We start from the raw sequence: 23554 nt of genomic DNA on the forward strand, positions 1-23554 counted from the left end.
ACTATTTAAAAGAAGTTCCAATGGTAATTATATTTTTCCAGTTCGTGTTTTGCTATAAACTTATAGTAATTAGTTTTCAAACCGATGAACATTTTGCATCGAGGATGGACTTTGTATTTCGGCGAGTTCGTCTCGGTGTCGGTTTTAGAGCTGACTTCCGGTTTGCGGATCGGTATGTGGTGATTTACCACGTAAACAGGACACCTGTGGCAGAGTCACTTATCGCCGAATCGAACACATCAGGAATTGTGGGTAATACGCGATAAGATGACTCTGCCTGGAGATTGAACTCCACCGAGAGATCTCCTCCGGCCCGGATCCAATACGTGATCCAATACCAGGCACGATTCTACGCTACGTACGCGTGGAGGGACCGTGGCGTACAGGATGGCTACCAACAGTGCTGATATTGCTAAAGAAGTGGCAATTCAAGGAGAAAGCGATAATCGCATCGATGGCGCAAAAGAGGAGATAAAGCGACCGCAGTTTGGCTCCAGGTATCTGAAAGATCCAAGTAAAGTGTTTGAACATAACGCATGGTAAGTAAATGTCGTACGTAGAAAGTTGCTGACGTCCGGCTTGGACGTCCGGTCACTATGCGAAGATAATTTGGACACCGAGATGTTCTTTTATGGTATCATAGAACTTCAGCATATTCCCCAGATGTGCTTGGGACAACGTTTTCTCTAGTGTGATGCCATCTTTTAACTCTACCGCGACAGGAATGATTGATTGCAGGGATTTGGTTGATTTCGCACTGTGTGAGACTTCAGTCACAAGTGGGATGGAGGGGAGGAATCGGAGCAATTGTGAAATTATGAGATCATAATGGTATTTTAGATATTCACTCAATGCCTTGACCCCTCCAAAAAACATCAAAAAGTCAGACAGATCTATACCTCTGGATAGTCAGAATTTTTGCTTTGTTTCTTGTTTCGAGCATGGAGGTAGAAAGGTCTCTTCCTACCTCCATGATCCCAAGGGCTTGCGGTTGAATTATTCATTTGTTTCACGGTCCCTCCACCGTGTTTGTTTTTACTTTTTTTTTATTTTTAGGTATTCACAACAATACCGACCACAATACATTTCAGATTCCCCCTTTGCATGGTCACAAAATTTCAAGCCCCTTCCCTTTATATGCCTCTCAAGCCCAAAACCTACCCTAAAAAATTACTATGATATCTCAAAATATTCATTTACAGGTCAGTACATTGGCTTATGATATTATTTCCACTTGTCTCTAGTCCAATGTATCAATAAGCACACAACCAAAGTCATTACCATGTACCATCTACATGCCTTGGAATTTCTACCTAGTCAGGTCATAATAACACTGGGCAAAGTATTTGCATCCCCATCATCACAATGGCAAAACCAAGAAATCGAAAGAAGGGTGGTACAAACAAACCCACTTGTGCAAATGCACACAAAAATCTGTGCATTCTCATACGCATTTGTACATAGCTCCTTTTTGTACTATGATTGTGTGATCCCTTGTGTAGAATATTGCACATCCTTTTATTCCAGAGTAAAACCATTAGCCATCATGTCTCCCCGTCATATGTGTTCATATGAACTATGTAGGCATAATCATGACCCTTTGTTGTAAAATTTTTATAAAAATATGGATAGTAAATATAATTAATACATTTATAAACATGTAGATTATTCCTCAAAAAATCAAATCCTGAAACACACTAACAAGTGACACAAATGTTTGGAATGTACATAGAAGTTAGAACATCTGCGGCAGGACAGCAGACTGTATGCTAAACAGACTGTATGCTAAATTTCCTCAACAAAATCTTGTTTTATTCAGGGATAATGTTCAGTGGGATGAAGAACAAGAAGAGGTTGCCAGGAAAAAAGTTGCTGAAAACTCAGAACTTTTCATCCAGGAAGAGCAAAGAGGTCTGTGGAATTTATGAACTTTTCTTTCTGTTGTAATGTAGTTGAAGAGCCAGTAGCTGTAACTGTTGGTAAATTTTTTTCATTATTTTTGTTGCGTTTGTCAAGTGCAAGTTCTTGTTCTACAACACAAAGCATATTGAAACCAAAACTATACACTGGTATTGTTTACATTGGAATTCTAGTCTGGATCAGAATTCATTTGTCAACAATATCAAATACAGGCCAAGTTGGCAAGCTCAACACTGTATCTCGACATGCAAATAGGGAGTAGAATAAGAAACACTGACATTAAAAAGAAAAATATTGAAAAAAACATTATCTAATGTAACAGCTTCTGGCCCTTTTAATGCTCCGATGTCAACCATATGTACATCAGAGAATGGACTGAGAGATTCAGGCTTGTGAGGGCGCTCTAGCCCCTCCTAACCAAACCACAGGAGCATCCTGTCATGATTGGATCTTTCAATGTAATTACAGTTAACGTTTAAAGAATTGTTTCTTTGATCATAGATTTTATTACCACACTATCTGGTCAGTATAATGAAACTCTCACACTACAAACAAGAGAGAGAGAGAGAGAGAGAGGGAAGAGAATGTGGACTAGATAACATCCCACAATTTGATAGCTTTTCTTTTGCCATTAACCTCAATCACACACCTTTGACTTGTGTAAAATAATTGATTCAATGGAATTGTAAAGTACTGCAGTCATAGGGAGGACTTAAACAGTTATGTGTAGAGCATTCTCAATTACTGTCTTTAAGCTGAACCGTCTATCCCTTGTTTATCACAAACATATAGAAATATCTGAAGTCACAGCAAAGATCTCAGACTGTCTATGTTCATCCACACACATTTGTATCAAGGGCATTCATAACTACCCTGAGTCATCATCTTTATTCAGATCAGATATTAAGATCAGGCAATTTCCAGAAAAGCAAATAAATGCCAAAGTGCACATTTCCCACTTTTATTCATCTAGTATCAAACAAACACATACACTGAATGACTGTAAAAATGAATTTTTCATATCCACTAGGAACATCCTAATGTTAGGAAAATTTCATGGGCCCAATATTATTTTGTACATTGATGATACTGGTATCAGTCAATCTAGTGGTTTTATTTCTTCTCATATAAATGTAATGTTACTATTAATATTTGCCTTGAGGTAATCATATGTTCCTCCAAGCTCAAAGGTTTAAACTTTCACTGATACCAGTGCTTCATTCGAGGGAAAAAATAACTTATTTACATTCATGGAAACAAAATGGTGAAAACTTGATTTTATCCACAGACTTCAACATGAGTCCATGTGAGCACCAGACCAGCAAAACATGTTGTAAAACATTTAATCTCTGAAAATCAGTCACATAGGTGTATTCTACCCTTTGCCTTGTGTATTTGAACATAAAATTTTAGAACCACAAGTGTTATTATAAGCATTCTGGAACAGAGTGATTTTTCAGCACATGCAAAGACAAATGGCAGCATTTGCCTGTCAGAAATACTGTACCGTACATGACTGTGTTATTTGTATGTGAGATAAACTGGTGTCACGTCAATTCATACTCAATTTATGTCGTCTCTTTTCTCTTTTTTAACAGAGAAGTATGAATCAGATGCAGACCAGTACTGGAATGACTTCTACACTCAACACCAGAATAGATTCTTTAAAGACAGACACTGGCTTTTTACAGAGTTTCCAGAGTTAGCTCCTGAGCCAAACACAGTCAATTCAAATGATACAGAAGCTGGACTTTCATCAGTTAAGGACACTCATCAACGTGCAAATGCAATTGCAGAAGTTAACCTCAAAGAGGGAAAGATAAAAGAGGATTTTCCAGGATCCAGTGCTAGTACCAGGATATTAGAAGTTGGGTGCGGTGTAGGAAACACTGTGTTCCCAATACTCCAAACCAACAAGTAAGTTTTCATCCTCCTCATCACTTTAAGTGCCACTGAGCATGGTCACTTTGGATATCAGGCGCTATATTAATTGTTAGATGATGGTAGATAAGTTCTGTGTTTGATGTGCCCCGATAAGTAAGTAATGTGGCCCATAACTCCCCCCCCCCCCCCCCCCACGACTTGTTACTCTTGTAACACCCTCCTCTCAAACTAGTCACTATTTTGAGAAAGGCAGTTCATGCATCTAGCTGTCATCAGTCTGTACAGGGAAGAGTTGAACTGAACAATCTTATTTCAAAACAATCTCCAAAGCCATCTTTTTGTAAATCTTTCTTTAAAGAACTTTTGTTTTTCATATGCAATGTTTTGACTCCTTCAATGTAAATGTATGTACTCATAAATCATGGTACAAACAAATACCTATAGACCTTGAATGCTGATAATCCACAAATTTGACTTATCATGTATTGGTAGAGACTTAAGGGGAGGGGGGTTATAGAAAGACAATATATTTATCAACAAGAAAGTTGCACAGTTGCAGACGGGATGACCCAATCTTCTCAATCATGGCTGCAGTCCATTGAAAGTGAAGAAATACTACTAGTACCATACATCAGCAAAGTTTTTTATAGTGTCATTTTTGTGGCAGTGTAAATCGTCAGTTAGTAAGTCATGTGCTCCAATATCTACGCCTTCCATGTCTTGCCCTACAATATATTACTGTCACTACTGAGATGGCTATACAGTGAAAAACTTCAATATACCACAAGCAGGAATTATATTAAATCATGGAGCCACTGGAATCCTGTAGACTATGATCTCAAGACATCAGAATGGACATGAATATATCTCACCCTGGTCCCAGTAAACCAACACAATTCTGTTGCCACCTGCAGGTTGAAAGTTCTCTGTATAGTGTAATATCCATGTATCCCAAACCGTAGAATTCATGCATCAGCCATGCATGGATGAATTCAAGATTTCCTAAGGAGTAGAGCAGTGTGGTTTCCATCTTAGACAAGCATTTTGAATAAGCAATAAAGGTTAGACTGCAGTTTCATCCATTATTAAATATATATATTTTTTTAAATTATTTGCATTGCAGTGACCCGGGCCTGTTTGTTTATTGCTGTGATTTCTCCAGTACTGCCATCGACTTGGTCAAGGTAAATGTAGATGCTGCAATTTCCAAGTAATGATGCTGTTGCACCACACGAATTTGACATAGAATTGTGGTTGTTGAAGTTGTATTCTGTGATTTTATTGAAAGGTGCATTGACAAGACTGAAGAGCGGTGGGCCCCATGTTAGACTGTTGTACAATTCAACACTATCCTAGGGGTATATGTGTATTTACTTGATACCAAAGACACCCTCAGACAAACGCTGATTAATGACATAAGAAAGATGGGCCAAGTGCTCTTCGGGTTTACCAATGCATTTTTTCGCATTACTGAATCATCTTTATTTCTTTGTTTACCAGTCTTTTTCCAGTCAATTACATTTAGACATTTAGACATATATCACTATTTCACTATTAAAGATTGCGTTTTATATTCAGATTTACAGCATTATGCAAATGATTTCTGCTGATTTGGTACCCATTGAGTTTCAATGACATATGGCAGTCAATGTTGATTATTATCTTGAATTTGTCACTTGATATAAATGTACTATAAGCATACAATTGAATTAAATTGTCAAATCATGAAAATCTATCAACTGTTAATTGTCCACACTGATATTACAGAATGTCACAGCTGATTCACAAAAAGACATAAAACCTTTGTATTTCTGCTACAGAGTCATGCTGACTACAGTACCAAACGATGACATGCATTTGTTTGTGATATTGTCGGTGATGTAGCAGTTTTGCCATTTTCAGAAAAACAGTCTGGACATCATAGTTCTTATATTTGAGTTGTCAGCTGTCCACTCACACAGACAAGTACGTGATACACTACTCATTACAGGGTCTGTGTTCCTTAACTTTGTCAGTCTGTTTGTTGATTTGTTCCTGCATTATGGCCACAATGTCATGGAATGACATTCTGACAATCATGAGAATCACCACAGATGTCTGTGGAATCATGGATGAAAATTTTCAATAAACAAATTCACAGAGCCAGAAAGGTCACAGGGTCATAATTCCATCACAGAAGAAAATCACCACAAAATGAACAGGGCCCTCATTGATTTAATATTTTTTTTGTTGAATACAACATTCTCAAGAATTCTCAGTTGTGTAATGTTTCATATATATGATTCGCAGTTCAATAAACTGAATGGCAATGTATTAAACTATAGATAGATATTTGAACAGTGTCACTCTCAGTTCACTACATTTCCTGCTGGTTATGAAGTTGCCAACTTTTGGCGGGAAGATGGTTTCACCTTGTTAATTGAAACATATTTTCATTTGGCTGGTTTTGCTAGTACAGCACTAGATTCTACGGTTTTCCAAAGAATTTCACTTGGATATACTAATCCAGCAGAAAATCAAAAAGCAATAATAGCACATTTCAATCCTATCAAACAATGATTTTACAGTATCAAAAATATACTGAATGTCTGATCTGTTCAACTTGATGTGTGTATCACAGCAATCCAATCCCATAGGTGTTGTAACAGTGATTTCAGTCAGTGCCGGCAGCAGTAGTCATGGGTACTTACAATTTGAGCTTTTTCTCCATAATTTCTTGAATGGGAGAGCCATGTTAATCAAAACTAATTATCCGGAGAAATTTCCTTCTGTTCAGTGTGTTAATTGTTGTCTGTAGTGTTAATATTTCAGCTTGAGTTATGACATGGATGCTGGTTCATTTTATTTACAGCTTTTTGAACTAGATATCTCTAATTCCGAACGTTCAGTGAGACAAACCGTATTGACTTGTGCCCTGAATTATCTGTTGAAAAGTCTGAGTGAAATTAGTAAAATAAGTCTGGCAAAGGTAGAACTTTAAAGGAAGGATTCATAGCCTACCAAAGTTGTCACACATTTTTTCTGTCTTTATCCCAGAATGCAGTCAGCTATTGATAGACTGTGCAGCCATCTGAAGCCCGGTGGACTTTTGTTATTTCGGGATTATGGACGATACGACATGGCGCAACTCAGGTTTAAAAAAGGTCAGTGGGATTCCAATCATTCTACGTTAAATGCCTTCATTTCCCGGAAATAGTCAGAGCAAGGAGTTAGCTGAAGTCTCATGTCAAGTGATGACTAGAGTTTACCTTCTGACTACTAAATTTAGTGGGCAATAATCACACTAGCCTTTGAAGTCTTAATATGATGATTATCCATTGTATGAGGGCGCTTCTACACTTGTTTTGAGTGTTGGAGCGCCCTCATACAACAGACCCAAATATACTCATGTTTAATACCATGGAGATTCATATGTACCATAAAAATAATAACCAGACATGGACATATGTCAGGAGGCAAGATTTATAGTTAATGACTGATTTTAACCCGTGTCTGATTCTGGTACACCTGAGTGGCACGTTTATTTGGCTACATGCCAATTTACAAATATTGTACTCAGGTGTACAGTAAGTCCCTATCCTATTGAAAACACCAGGGATGTACCAAAGTATCTAGTGATCAGAGGACAATAGTCATGTGGTACAAGAGCATTTTATACAATTGCAACATGAATGTGATCTGAAGCATGGGATAGGTTTTCTAAATGTATAGTTTATAGGTCAACAGGTTGAACTCAACAAACCAAAATCTAATAAAATCGTACTGTACAGTTTTCAATATTTGTCCATGATAGTGTATGTGTTAAATTAACATTTATTGGCATAGTATCTTCCTGAAATATGCATACATGGGTATCTCCTACTGTTGTCTTTTGGCAATCAAAATATGTAAAGTGTATATCCTATCACATGAAGGGTTTCTGCTCATCATGTGTGACCAGCATAATAGCAATAACCAGTTTCAATATTTTCTTACAAAATATTCAAAATTCTCTTGTCTATTGCATGTACTGCCGAATGAAAGCTACAATACTTGGACTGCATTTTACATTGCAGAACATCTGTTTTTGCCGAATAAAAAAATTTAGCATGCAGCAGTGGAGTATTTTGATGGGGTATTACCACAATACAATCACTCATGTATAAGCAGTAAATATTTCTCTCACTGTGTACTATTGATTTCTCTATCTGCAGGTCGCTGTTTATCTGATAATTTCTATGTCAGAGGTGACGGTACCAGGGTGTATTTCTTCACGCAGGGTAAGACTGGTGATCAGATACTAACACAACACTCAGTACCATAAATCACTGACAAGTGCCTCGACTTGATCAGTGGATAATTCTATAGTAACAACTATCTCTCCTCAGTCGTATGTTGGAACATATAATTGAAATGAGTACACAACTACATTTGTGAACCATATGTTGTATTGAAACATGAAATTTGAGAAGTAATAAACATAAAGTACATTGGACAGCAATGAAGTAGAAATTAAAGAATAAAATCGATCAACAGTTCAAAGGATAAATACTGGACTTTTTGCAGGAGAGCAAGAACCAATTAAAGTGGTTATTCTATGTAAGGACTTAATTTGCAATCTCATTGTATATTCATTCAAAATTATTGCAGTGCTCTTAACACTGCTAAAACCGGTAAAATTCTTTTTTGTGTGTCTTCTTTCCACCCAGTGTATTTTGTTGTCTGTATTAAAGGTACTTTAAATTTCACAAAATGGTAATCTCTTGATACAAAAAACATGTTTCTAAACTCATTCAAAATATGCTATGAGAATGAAAAGTGGCCTGAGATCTTTTTTCAAAATCAATGAAACCCTTCTCTGAATTTTCTAAGCATCGAGACGTTGTCAGGAAGCAACATGTATTTGTGCATGTAGAATTGAATTATGGGTAATCAATATGTATAGGTGTATTTAGAATTGAATTGTGGGTAATGTGGCACATCACCTTATCAATCAATAATGAACAAGTGATCAAATACTGAAATGACTCATTGTATTTTCGTGATCTTTTTTATTTTGCAGATGAACTGGGGACAATGTTTACATCAGCAGGGTTGGTAGAAGAGCAGAATTCCATTGATAGGAGATTACAAGTCAATCGTGGACGTCAGCTCACCATGTACCGCGTTTGGATACAGTGTAAATTCAGGAAGCCAATCAAATCATAGCGTTCATTTCAGCGGTCAGGCATGAAATTTACTATTTATTTGAACTCAATGAGTGTCATGTCTTTGGCGTGGTTGACAAAGCTCATAATTAGCTGGTTTGAAAAACAGTTTGTCAAAATCACGGCTACCTAGCTATACCATTTACATTACGTCAGAATAAATGTGCATTTTATCCAGCTTGATGCCCCATTGTCTTTTTAAAAACGAATGTACTTGTTTTTTGGACAATAATAAAGAGAATTCTGAACTCTGTGATTAACTCCTTAGAATGTTTCCGAACTGAAAGGTTACAAGTGTGGACTGTGTATGAATGACTGTTCAGGGATTAGGAAACTGCACACCTATTAATATTTTCCACGGGTGAAGTGCAGGCTTAACAGGACAATTTGACATTTTTCCTCCCAAACCATGTCAAATTCCCCACCCACCTACAAAATATGTCAAATACCAATGGGTGGGGGAAAATAGAGGTTGCATGTAGATAATTAAGGACATAACATCAGTCAAAATTCGAGATGCTGTGCTTATCTTGGCTATCAAATTCCCCTTTCCCATGACACAATTTGCAGTCAATTTCCCCTGTTGCCCTGCAATGCCCCGGTGGAAAACACTGATTGGTGCTTTAGGCTTGTGAATATAAAAACAGCAAATGGCAAACTGTTGAATGTGCAGCACAAATTACAGGTGTCAAGTCTTGGCTGCTTCAGAGAACCATGCGACTTTTGAACACAGAGGTCCTAGTCAATTGATGCTACAAGGTCACATACCTGATTAATGGCTATTAAGTCTGGGACCTCTCCTTGGTTATAGTGTACACTACGCTTCCACCAAAACCTAGCACCTAGGTTTCAGTTGGAGCGTAGCATACACCGTAACCAAGGAGTGGCCCTAGACTGATGGCTGTACAGCCTACAACTACCGGTAGTTTGGCAGGGTAACACAATGCTTAAAAGATAATTACTTTGATACAATCAAATGATAAACAAACAAGATGAAGTAGATCTTTAATGATGAGAGTGCAAGGAAAAGACAAGACACAAGGTAAAAGAAAGACATCAAAGTAACATTCACAAACGCATTATGATCTTGAAGTGAATTCACACCCTTAAAATTTAAGGCAATTAATTCATGCCTTTAAACTAGAACTGTCACGTTTTTGCACAAACTTTCCTCAAGGAAACCTTAATAATATTATTTGAGCATCATAAGATAATGTTTGTACTGATGAGACAAATTACTTAAAATTTACTGATATTTGAAATTCAAAATGGACGCTCTTCCCAATATTAACCAAAATTTACTGGCCCGGTTATGAAAGCCAACAGCCTTTTGAGCTGAGAGCAGTGGCTTTGCTCATCCCAGGCAGAATTAAATTTCCCATTTGTAAGAAAGGTCACTGTGCTGGGTTGATGAAAAGCTCACACAAAAACTGTAGGACAGTTCACATTACTCCAATGCTCATGAGCACCATAAAAAATAATCAGATTGCAGAACATCACCTGATCTTGTCTTCTCTGCAGACAACATAAACATAGACAACTACATCAGTAATGTCAAGTTTTCTGCAATTTTCAGAATGATAATGCTCACGATGTATTTTAAATACACATTACAAAGGACTTTTCGACCTTATATCACTTTAACAACTGGATAGTTGATCATATTACAAGAAAAATTATTATACCAACAAATCCACACACTCTGTTACTGTACCGCCACATGTCTTACACAAAATCTCAGTAGACTTTCCCAGTTGTGTATCAAGTCTACAAGAGATATCTTACTGATTTCCTTGCAGAAAAATGGTCTTTATCTAAAGTACATGATTTTGATGGCATGAATTGGGCAGTAAATTTGACGATCTGCAGAAATATTCCATAAAACACACCTATATCTTATCTATGTACTTATTTGTTTACTTATTTAGTTAAATACTTATTTTGTTTGTTATGCGCATGATGGGATTCTGACAATGGAAATTATTTCAATCATTTGACAAAATATGTAGATGCATGATATTTGCTTTCAAATTTTGCCTTTTTTTTTTGAAGAGCAGGAAGCTTAAATTTACCTGGCATAAGTAATGTTTAGAGAAATTTATGAAGTGTGTGGGAAACCTGTGTCACAAGGGAAGTTCTGAAAAAACTTTTTTGTTTTTATTCAAACACAAGAAGGAGATCCACACTTAATTGCCGCAGTAGTGCATGAATAGGTTGTGATCATGTGGCTGAACATAATAGCTATGAAACAATGTTTGGCCAAGTATCGCGACAAGCGTATGTTTTCTAAGCCAATCAAACAGCAATGTCTTGTTCTGTTGTATTGCTTTCACAGCACAGTGCAGAAAACATTGGAAATTTAAAAAAGCTACATATCATGACAAAAATTCTAATTAAAATATAGGGAAATTGCCTCATCGATTTGCATTCCAGCTTTCTTCAGAAAGTCCTTCGCTACTTCATCATCAGTCACACCAGTAAATTCCTTGAACTGTTCAATTTGCGCTTTGAGGACCTTGTCAACTGGATCATCCTCAATGTAACCTCTCAGCACTGAGCTCACATTGTTATTTGATGCCAGTGATGGCTCCAAATCTGCCCCAAAAGGTGGTCCTCTAGCAGTGATACCTATGGAAAAAAATTATATGTTGAATAATTTGTAATATCACTGAATGAACAATTTAGAGAAACATGGCCACCACTGAACAATGCCAATAACAGTTGAATTGTAGGGCTGTTAGTAATATATTATAGCTTTGCGAATATCAGTGAATTTTGTGATGTCATGCACTCAGATTATTACTGATACTGTATCCTATTATCCAGCATTGTGGTCCAAGCTGTTTTCTATATCTACAAATTCACTAGCATTGCCAAAACTTAAAAATAATAGCAATAATGTACCCCTCCCCACCCATAATGGTCTCAAGCAAACTCTGCACTCCATAATGTCCTCTGCTTCGCCTTATACATTTTGTCATGCAAAGTTTGCCTTTGTCCATTATGGATTTGGAGGGGGTATATTATTGCTTTAAATATAGCACCCTATGAAAGGCAAAAATTTTGTTTGAGTTTCATTCACTCTGCACCTGTGTTTAACACTTCAGTTTTTTGTCAAAGCCCTATGACATGTAATTTTATGGTTTCCATTGGTTGTATCAAGGTGCCATATTTTCATCATTCTTTATGTAGAACTTTTGAAAGTGTTTCAAAGTTTCTTCAGATGTAATGTTAAATGACAGAAGTGTGATCTCATTTTGAAACCAGCTCTGATGCTGTATTTTGGTAGCTGGACCACGGTTGATTACCTTTTGATGCAAGTCAAAAAAGGTTGAGAGACACCCATACCCCCTTCATTGAAAAACAGAAACCCCACCAAGAAGCTTTGTACAGTGGGCCATAATTTAATGTACAGCAGGTAGGAATAACCAGAGTTAATTCTAGGACACGCTATTGCGCAATTTGCAAAATAAAATCTCAAATGGCCCTCATTTCAACGTTTGATGCACCACTAAGGGCACAACATTACATGAATGGGTCAATCACGCAGAGTTCACATAGTTCATACATTCGCGTCTACAGAGAAGATGGGCTCCCCGACGGTCATCACTTCATAGTCTGACATGTAAAACGATTCAGTTAACCATCGACCTTTGTAATTAGATACCTAGTACAGCATATACGGTGGTGCATAGGAAGCTGGGTAGAAAGGACTGATGTAGGGGCAACGGTTGTATTAGAACCGTGCGCATGTGGCATGGCCGATGAATGTAAACAACGGCACTGGGCACTGCGTAATGGCGAAAAGCTCGTTGCCATTCGGATTTTTTTGTAGTTGATGAACCCCTGTTTTGGAAAAAGATGATCAGGCAGTCACTGAAATTGAAGTGTTTGCAACATCTACCGTCCATACAACCGAAATGTTGAACACTGCAAGGAAAGCATCCACGCTGGGCCAGATGATCGTTTTAATTTGAAGAGCAACATTTTAGGTCAGACATATCTCGTTTTCCAGAGTAGCCAGTTCTATGCATAGAACAACACTGCTGTGTAAAAACCTTTGGTCAGAACCAATGATCGTAAATTTGCTAATACACACAAGTTATGTTTAAAAATTGATGTATAGATCACTTTAATTAGGTGGTACGGGTTACTCTCTGGTGCTGTATCAGTGTATGAGTAGTTGTCGATGCGAGAGAAATCCTATCCGGTATGCTAAGCTTTGACCATGATCATTTCCACAGTCAAACGCAATTTATACAGTGGTTCAAGTCCGACATATCAATAATTCATCACATAAGTTATGTAAACAATTGAATCAAGCCAAATGGTTAGTTTGCTGTGCCATTGTTGGGCCTGTTGTGTACATATGGGGGACAACTTTGCAGTAGGCTTGGTTGGTTACAAGGGCCCGATCTTTAGTATTCTTCTTTTCTTGACTTGATAGACTATAGTATTTTCTGCAGAAAATTCAAGGGTTTTACACTTGTGATGATGATGGCCCCCGATTTTCTAAAATGGCCCCCTTAGGACAGGGTAGGGGCCCACAGTGGTCCCCTGTTTTTACATCCTAGAATGAACACAGAATAACCAAGGTATTCAATTGAAAAATAATGCTTGTGTTTTTGTACATCCATTTTCATGCAAGTAGGGTGAAAGCACTGATGAGAATCACCATGAAATTGATGTTGGTCAGCACTTTTTTGGTTACACAGAGTCACACAAGTCAACCTGTGATTCCACTGTGAGTGATCCCCAGGGTTCTATGTGCAGAATGTGCAGTCTTTTCTATGATTATACTGAATGCACATTTTGTAGTCTTTTATGAGTTCCAGGGATTACTCAGGGTACACAGCATGTACATGTTGACTTTTATGATACAGAGTAGTTGAAAAGAACGTTGAACAACATCGGTTTTTTGCTGTTCTGATCAGAGCTGTCAATTCAGATCAACAGGATTGTATTACCACATGAAAAGTGTCCTGAACAGACTGTAACTGTACATGTATATAGATCTAACTTCACACAACACATCAGAGTCACTTTCTTCAGTTTCAGACCAAAAATTATCCTCATCATCCGATTTTAGTACACTGCTAGATTATTTAATAAACTAGATAATTACTATATTTGTCAGAAAACCCCATCATATCATCATCATCATCACTTCCCTTTCAAGCGGAATGCATTCCTCACCTTGTGTCAGCTCATCCTGTTGCTGTCCACCCACCACCCCTGGTGTAATAGTGGTATCATCTGTCTTAGCGATTGGCTTCATTTCAGACTGTCCAGTACCATCACCTTCGACAGATCCATATGTCTGGCAGTAGGCTACCAGGAGACTTTCAACCTGAATGAAAACACATCATTGCGTGAGGAGATAATCACACAGAATGTCATCAGCAAACTTATTGTCTTTTGAAATGTTTAGATAAAATTTACTGTCGATAAACAAGCTAATGCCAGGTGTGATCAAATCAATTGTTGGTCTGTTGCAAACACAAATGAATCAATTTCTCACGCAAAAGGTCTGCTGAAGAGAATACTATCTGTTACAATGACGACTGCAAATTTTCAAATTTGCTTGACTAACTGGATTTACACAGATACTATCACAGAATGCTGAATACTGGTACAGGGCTGTATTGACGATGAGAATGCTGGGTATTTCAACTAGATTTTGAGTAACAAGTGAGAAAATGCATTTTACAAACAAAATGGAAATACTGGAGAATATATCAAAAGTTACAGCTAACGAAGCTTTAAGGTGTGTGCTGGCACAAGACAGTCTCATGTACATGAGGTGAGGGATTGATAAATGCATTATGTGAGAGCTAGACACTCTTGGTCACAATGTGCCTCCAATGTGAGGGCCTCCGTACAACTAGCAGCTTAAAAACAAAAATAACTTGACAAAAAAGATATTACGACATAAAACTTTAGACAGTAGAAACTTCTACTACCTATGATAAAACACAAAACATGGAAATAAATGCAAGTGAATCAACATAACATTTGTACAGAATACATGTAAAACACCATTCATACGCGAGGAGAAAACAAGATTGATTGCAGGAGCTGTGTGTGAAAGCTCAAAGTGTGAAAAAATATCAAAACTTATGATGGCAGCCATGTTGTATCATATCATAGAACAAATGCAACTTGCATGTTGCCACCGTATCATGCTTTCCTTGCACAATGTTTGAAAAGCCCAATCAAGACATTCTGTCGGAGTGCTAGCACCACATAGAGCCATTTTTAGATGTCTGTATGACCAGACATGGAATTCCTTGTTTTTGAATCCATTCTGTTAGAAACAAGGCAAAGATCTTTAAAGATACACAGTCGCTTTCTATTACAAGAGTTAAAAGTGACACGGATCAACAGATAAATTTGAAGATACTCTCCGAATATTTATCCCATTCTTTTTTAACATTCTCACCTTGCCAATAGATTCTTCATCAGCCTTGCGAAGTTGAAGTTTCTTGTGTTGAGTCTTCAAGTATTCTCTGATTTGCAATGCTTGTTTGTCTGTCACCACTTTCACCTCTCCACTGCCTTCATTCTTACCTTGCACCGAGTCTGTTGTCGTATCATCCTCCTGCAAGAAAGACATAGTTCAACTTTCCTACAACAATCAGTTTTACAACCGACTTTAGGTAATGTCTATGTACATAACAATAATATGTATATCAACCATATTACACTTGTACTAATCGTTATCATTTTCAACAGACAGATACTCTTCCTGATGTAAAGGGATTATTTTCACTCAGAAAGCCCTTGGTTACTTAATGAGGTATTATAAATTCAGGGAATGGTACCAAAACTCTGCTGACTCCATACAGACAGATAGCTATACTACACAGGTGATTACCACAGGCATACTAAAGCCTCAATTTAAATTACACAACAGTGAAAATTAAGCTTGGTGTCAGTCTTCACTAACATGAAACTACACAGTGTCACTACACTCAAATACTTCAACAAACTACAATGGGCATCTTCTGAAAAAGAAACTGTTATCTGAGTTTGGATGCAACTCAACAAACTAAGGCAAATTTTTTAACAACTTCCAAACCAAATACAGTTCTCTGGCAAAAGTGAAAGAATTAAGCTATTGCTCAAACTTTCCTACATGAAACTTTCAACCATTCTCTTACCAGATCAACACTAAAAATTTGGGGTCACAATACAATGGTTGGAACTAGCGAATCAAATTATCCATTATTTGCGGTATTTCAAATTCAAAATGGCCACCGTCCCTGTGGTAAGTCTACGGGGGAAAATTTAAATTTTGGATTTTTGAAAAATTATGATGGTGAAAGCTTTCTTTCTCAAAGAGCTTTAAAATGAGCCCCCACAAGTGGTAGATTAGGTAAGAATTGCAGAAATATGAGAGTCTTAATATCTGTCCCAAGGGCATGTTCTATCTTAATACAGACATTTTTTTATGTGTATTCAGATGTGAAATAATTGTAATACATACTACATACCTTTTTGGCGGAAGCTGCTGCCAGGCGATCTTTCTGGCGTTTGTCTCTCATTATTTGTTTGACTTCTTCAAGTTGTTCATCATGGGATGCAGCAGCAACTTTCACTTGGCTTGGTGCCTGGTCCTCTGGCTTTGCTTGTTTGCCTTTAAACCTTCTGTGTTTCTTCATCTGCAATTTGTCTCGGACCGCTTCCAGTCTCCTGTCATGATCGGCAGGATCCTGTTGATGCCAGGTCAGTCGCTGTCCCATCACCACCGACCCCGGTTCGTCTTTGCCGCGTTCCATCTGACTGACGGCTGCCTCGTTCTGTCTAAGTTCTTCAGAGTACTGATCTTCTAGGACTTCCTGTGAGACCGCATCCCTGGTGTTACGCTGTGGCCGGGCACTTGCTTTGATATTCTCCTTAAATTCATTTGAATATTCTGCCTGTTCCCTTTCTAACACTTCCTGTGAGACCGTCGCACTTTGATCACGCCAACGGGAAGCTGAAGCTCTACAAGAACCAGTTTCAAGACTTTCTTTGAATTCATTTGATAACTGAGTACCTGTATTTCCTTTACTTTGATGTGATGGAGGAGTCACGCTAGTCTGTTTATCCACATCATCTTTAACACTATCTGTGGCAACAGCCTGTCTTTTGCCTCCATCACTTGCCAGTGACACATTAGAATCTTCCATCTGAACGTTCCCAAGAGGAGCAGTCTGGGGTGGCGACACCACAGCCGGTGTTGGACTCACAGATGCTACCGTACGTGGTGGGGCAACTGGTTTACTCGTCAAGAGTGGCAACCCCGTGTTAAGCTTGATTGAGCCACCTAATGAGGAATCTGCTGATTGGTCGGTGTATGTGATGATATATTCCGGCATCACTCTGATATTGTTGTACACAACATACTCATCATGCCCTAGCACATTACCCTGCAAAGGGAAAAAAATCAATTTTGTCTCTCATTACCCATGGAATACCAGTAGAAAAATTACTTAAATATTATTGTTTTATGTTTAAAGTTTATTGTACAATTTACACAGAAACAGCCAATGATTGGGCCAACTTGAAAATACATGCTACCAGAAAGATATCAACTAATATGTATGCATATATAAGGGAGCGTTCAGTTACTATGGCCGGGGATTGGCCGGCAAATTCTTCCTGCACATCAGTCAAAATAAGTGAACCCCCCTACCCATTGCACCAAAAAATTGATGACCCCCTTTTAAGATGACAAAAATTTCATGACCCCCCCCCCCCCCCCAAATTGCTTGAGTAAAGCTGCACACACAAACACCTTGGGGGCGCGATAGAATCCAAAAAAAGATTCTCAGATTTTTTCAAATGACCCCTCTTTACAAACTCACGAGGTGTTAATGTTCAAATTTCCCCTTCTGACTTGCTATAATTTTGTAATTACCCCTCAAAGGGATTGGACCGAAATTACAGGTGGATCGTAATATTTTTTCGCAAGCGAGTTGGTACAAAATTTTGATATTTGGATTTAATTGATAATTAACTGTTGATAATGTTGATTCACTATACATGGTAGTCAATGAGAAAACTATGTAATACTTTTTCAATACATTACTAGTAATATCTATGCATTTATAGACATTTGATAATTAAGATAGAAGTACTTAATTTGAATAGGTTTGTTACAACTAGTATGTGCATAAAAAATTGACTTTAGAATTTCACCAAAAATGTTAATCCAATATATGGGAGTCTATGATAAAATTGTGTAAAATTTCTTTCCAATGAAAAACTTGTTATACTTGTGCATATACAGACGTTGGATAATTAACATAATTGTACTTGATTATAATATGTTGGTTAAAGGTGAATATTATGTCTTCAAGAAATCTGATTTTGGAATTTCACTGAAAACATGTTCATCCACTATATATGGGAGTCTATGAGGAGACTATGAATAATTTTTTTTCTAGCTAAATCTGTGTATTTATAGACATTTGATAATTCATTTTAAAGTACTTAGTTAGACTAGGGTGGTTAAAAGTTGACATGTGTGCAAGAAATTAGATTTTTGAATTTCACCGAAATGTTGATTCACTATACATTGGAGTCTATGAGACAATGTTAAACTTACTTAATCTGTGATTTTATAGGTGTTTGACAATTGATAAAATAGCGCCAATGGCACTTGATCACAACTGGCACATTGTGAAACTACTCATAATTAATGAGGTACAATATGTGGCGTCATGCGGTGTCCCATCATACCATACATGAAGGGTGTAGTACTTGTGGTTACTGAGTTATGGACAAATATGTATATTTCAGGTCCAATGTCACTGAGGTCATGTGACATTTTGTCAAAAAAATTGAATTGCTAAGTCATCCTATATACAAAAATCAGACCTAGCTCTATTGGCTCGCTCAAAATTAGATATGCACATAATTAATGAGGTACAATATGTGGCGTCATAAGGTGTCCCATCATACCATATATGAAGGGTGTAGCACTTGTAGTTACTGAGTTATGGACAAATATGTATATTTGAGGTCAAAGGTCACCGAGGTCACGGGAGATTTTGTCAAAATATTTTATATATCTGCGTGAACAGAGGGACATGACCCAATCTATAGGCCCTGGACTTCATCCATGGGGACTAAAAACTGTGTCACTGAATCCTTTTTGCAATATGAATATGATGACAAACTAAATTTTTATTTTACTTGGCCTTATACATGGGATTCTATAGACAGCTGACTTATACATGGTAGTCTATGGTGTGTAAACTAAAAAGTCCTCTAACATGGCCAAATCGATGTGCATCTGTATGGGGTAGGGTACTATCCTTGTGCAAAGTTTGAAAGAAATTGACCAGGGCATGTCTGAGATATCTGCGTGAACAGACGGACGGATGCACACACGGATGCAGGCATGCACACACGGACATGACCAAACCTATAAGTCCCCCGGATGGTGTCCGTGGAGACTAATTAGACAGACCACGAAGTCAATGAGCAACATACAGCTGAAAGACTATTTTACACATTGCGATTTTAAGCCCATTTTTATGAGAAAGGGACATGTATATGTATATGGAGAAAACAGCAGAAGACAAATTTGTAAATGTTCATATATGCATCTCTTAAAATTTTGTGGTTATAAGGTATAACAGTAGTAAGTAGAATAATGAGGTTAGAATAAGTTAGTAAAGCTAAGTTGACAGTAATTAAGATTACAAAATTATACACTAAGCTGAGGAAATCTGAATGAAATAAATGTTGAAAAGTAGCAAAGTCATGGTCATCTTTTGTCTAATAGCCTTGTTAACGGTTACAGGTTTGTTACTAAATATAGCTGTACGCGCGCGACATCGGACACGCAGCTTGAAATGCGGACAAATTTTATCAATGTTGCATGCGTGGCTGTTTTTGCAGCTTGTACTCTGAGTCGTGAATATGTTTTTTAGTATTCACTGTTACACTAGCAGTCGCCCACTGAGATGTATTTTCGTCGTTCTTGCATGCGTAATTTTCAAAAGCGTAATCTAAAAATGCGGACAAATATTTATTTTTGCATATTAATGAGAGAAACAGTGACGTAAACTGTGAACGGCCCTATACCTTGTGTAAGTTCATGAACTTTACATAAATCTTGCTATAGATTTGTTGCTAATGGGCAATAACTGTGTTTCAGATCATTTGAGAGCAATCCATCCATGACAGGTTTAAATTGTAATATACTTCTATTTAAAGGAGAGAAACTTCTCAAATAATTTTTTTCCCTGTAATTTCCTGTGAGAACACATGGACATGCGTAGGACTCTATGCTGGTGCTACCTTGCAACTTGTCATGGCATTGTCTAACCTGTTCACCCCAATTTCCTGTAGACAGGTCCACACTCACCATTGATAACAATGGGTTTGGGTACCATGGTAGTGAAAGACTGTAACATGTGAGGTCATGGATACTTAATCTCAGGAATGTCAAAGTCTGTATATTGACTCAAGGATGTTTACATAACAAATGCTTATGGTCATCTCAAAAGTGAGAATCTAAACTATGAAATATGTTTTTTTTTATTGCTTTTGATACCCAAAAGAGCATAGAAATCTCTTACACTTTGAATCAGCCATCCTGCATATTTCTAACATTCATCAAAACCTCATTTCTGTTCCACAACTCATAAAACAGTCACAATGCAGGATTGGTGTACATTCCAAAACTACATATATGAAAGACCCCTAAAATCAATTAGTTAAAAAGGGGGTTAGAAATTTCCCAAAACTATATAACCTCCACTCCGTTTGGCTCAATTTTTCGGAATTGGAACCTTGGAACCAGTCTATGTATCGGTACCAAATATCAATGCAGTCTGTTCAGCAGTTTTTGACTTTTTGTCGTTTACGGAAATGGACGACATCAAACACCGGTTGAAACCACCTCTATATCACAACTTCCAGTTGTGATAATAAAAGTACTTGATTCAATTAAGGGTATTTGGAAGTTCAGATGGGGACAACAATAATGATATAGGAATTTCACCTAAAAGTATAATTTCATTGTTCATGGTACTAGTAGTTTACAGGTAACTGTTAAATAATTTCCCTGACAAAACTTGCTATATCTCTAATATGGAAGTAATAGGAATTGTTCATTGTTCATTGCCCTCAGTGAGCTCGATTTACAATAAGACAAGCCTCAGAGTTGCCAAGGCAAGATGTTCATATGACAGATAATTATACTTTTGTTCAGATGTACAGTTAAATGACGTCAGAGAATTAAATCATGCAGCGAATCATTTTTCCCCCAGAATATTTCTGAACACTGAAACTGCTTTTAGACGGGACGGATACTTATGAAAATTAAGTGACCCCCCTCTGAGCTGTTTGAAAAAATACATGACACCCCCCCCCCCCCCCCCAGTTTTCAAAGTTAAGGTGCCCCCCTCTGGATTTTGCCGGCCCACCCCGGGCCGTAGTAACTGAACACTCCCTAACAACAGCAAACGAACTTTACCTTGACAGAATTGTAATATTTTGATTCGCCTGGTTTTGGATTCTCTCTGATTGGCTCTGTCACAAGGTCCGGATTCTTTTCCCCTTAGCATACACCTGTAAATAATGAATATTTGCGATCAACGTTTCAGTTTATTTATTCAGTGCTTCAGCCAGGATGCTGGAAGAAGGAAGTGTTATGTCTCTCCCTCCACCAATTTGAATGGGATTCAGGGAATGAAAAAAGGAGGATTTGTCATTCAGGGAAACACGAAAAAGCTGTTGAACAAAATTGCTTCGTGTTAAACCCTTGCCATATACCAAGAACTAGACATACTTAGGAGTTGACAATACTGTCAAGGTGAAACTATCAGCGAGGCAATGACACCAGTCAATCATAAAGAAATCAACTATGCAGAAGCTGAAACATTGTCTGGGTGTCACTCGAGGAGATCAAGTTACTCGAAACAATGCAACACAATTCACACACACCCTACTCACTGTTTAGAATGCATTTTCGTGTTGAAAATTCATGGTGATTTTGTTAATTTGACTTATTTTGATCGCCCTGGGTGTTTAGCAAGTCAGTGAAAAATTTGGCTGTGTATATTAGGGGTCTACAAATGGTCAACAATGTTAAAAAGACACTCAAAGAAACATGTTATGCTTTTATAATTCTCTAGTTTTAACCAACTTTGCCTGAGAGTGAAAGATGGATGACCTGAAAGTAAAAGGGCTGGGCTAGGAATAAACCATGGTCCCTTTTGTGATGGGACCATCAATAACACTTACCTTAGAGTCACCAAGCAAGACACGACACTTGAGAACATATGGTAGCTGAGTCTTCATGTCAGTTCGTTTGGAAGTATACTGCAAACACTTGTTGATGTTATCGCTGCAACATAGATCACAGTGTTTTTATTAAGGGCAGTAAGAAGGTAAATGTTAGAAGGGTTACCTTTGGTATGTATCAATGAAATCAGATTAGGGAACAGCAGAAATGTTATCAGAGTTCCATAATACTTAACATATGTTCCTCAACCTTAGCAAAATACGCTGGATGAAATATATTTCATGATGAGAAAAAATCAAGCTTAAGAAAACAGCTTTCTTTCTATGTAGCTTTAATGAATAATGGTTTAATTTACCAGGATGTGCTACATGACAGTGTATCAATTATTATCGTCTGTCATTTTCTTTGGTTTTGATCCTTCTACGTGCTAATTTCTTGGTATTGATCTAGCTTGGCTCCATTTCTACACTGAGGTAAAATCAAATTACACATGCTCTGACTTGTGGACTCTCCATATCAAATCAGGCACTTCTGGAAATTTCTTTGCATGACTCAAGATGTGTAAATTCTCTAGCAATCAAGAGAACTTTGAGTTTGTTGAGTGTGAATCTTGCTTTGAGTGCACACTGACATGACATGGAAAGGTTCAACACTTGTGCACGGCAAATGCTTGCAACATTACCAACATGCACATAAAAATTTGTTCTCTTTCTGCGCCCTGTGTACAAGCGGCCCCTGATGTTATCCAGCTTAGAGGGCACATCAACATGGAAAGTTTCAACATGGATGCATCAATGGACAATGCCAGCAACATTGCCAACATACACTCATGCACATGGCAAAAATTTGCTCTCTTTATGCATCCTTTCTAAATGGGGGTCCTTATGTTTCAAAAAATACAGCTAGGAATTTTGGTAGAATTATGGATACTACCTTCAAAAAAGACTATATGTGAGTAAGGAATTTTGAAAATTATTTATCTGGTAAATGATCATCAAACGCTTGAAGAACAATGTACCAGTATTCATCTGTGCACAGTGTATTCATGAGTTTTGTCTAAGTAAGTAAGTGGAGGGGAAAGGTCCGAAATAATAAAAGGTTTGCTTCGGGTCCTATCTTGCAAAATCAAAAAAATTACATAGCAACATGATTTTAATGTTCTTTTCATGTGTCATATTTTTGTTGAGCTCACAAGGCCCAGCTACAGACATGAAATCAAGAAAAGAGCATCAGTTTGACCCACGAGACATTCTTCAGAACTTTACGACATGTATATGAGTCAATCCATCCTTGTAACAGACGTAGACACAGACAT

General features: G+C 37.5%; 2 protein-coding genes across 2 annotated transcripts; one reads left to right on the forward strand and one right to left on the reverse strand.

Moving 5' to 3' along the window:
- The first annotated feature begins 212 nt into the window (after positions 1-212).
- Positions 213-9243, forward strand: LOC139129061 (tRNA N(3)-cytidine methyltransferase METTL2-like). Its single transcript, XM_070694735.1, is given in 10 exon segments — positions 213-539; positions 1820-1911; positions 3519-3837; positions 4928-4988; positions 5625-5711; positions 5713-5751; positions 5947-5954; positions 6841-6947; positions 7998-8063; positions 8846-9243. Coding segments are annotated over 10 exon segments (1077 nt in total). The 5' UTR covers positions 213-387; the 3' UTR covers positions 8992-9243.
- A 2136-nt stretch (positions 9244-11379) lies between these two features.
- Positions 11380-21563, reverse strand: LOC139129059 (uncharacterized). The gene is made up of 5 exons (XM_070694732.1): positions 21469-21563; positions 16487-17404; positions 15433-15591; positions 14187-14340; positions 11380-11618 (listed from the first exon to the last, which is right to left on the reverse strand). The coding sequence occupies exons 2-5, from the start codon at positions 17351-17353 to the stop codon at positions 11380-11382; spliced, it is 1419 nt and encodes a 472-aa protein (XP_070550833.1). The 5' UTR covers positions 17354-17404; positions 21469-21563.
- Positions 21564-23554: the final 1991 nt, after the last annotated feature.

This window comes from Ptychodera flava, unplaced genomic scaffold, assembly GCF_041260155.1.
Source record: "Ptychodera flava strain L36383 unplaced genomic scaffold, AS_Pfla_20210202 Scaffold_88__1_contigs__length_448041_pilon, whole genome shotgun sequence".
Taxonomy (NCBI): Eukaryota; Metazoa; Hemichordata; class Enteropneusta; family Ptychoderidae; genus Ptychodera; species Ptychodera flava.

What these genes read in the sequence shown, in the direction of transcription:
- LOC139129059 (XM_070694732.1), bottom strand. Translation starts at nt 17,353, where the DNA reads ATGCCGGAATATATCATCACATACACCGACCAATCAGCAGATTCCTCA. An exon ending in CAGCAGCTTCCGCCAAAAAG is followed by an intron (nt 15,592 to 16,486) that starts GTATGTAGTATG and finishes TCTTTCTTGCAG; the next exon opens with GAGGATGATACGACAACAGA. An exon ending in ACAGGATGAGCTGACACAAG is followed by an intron (nt 11,619 to 14,186) that starts GTGAGGAATGCA and finishes TTTTTTCCATAG; the next exon opens with GTATCACTGCTAGAGGACCA.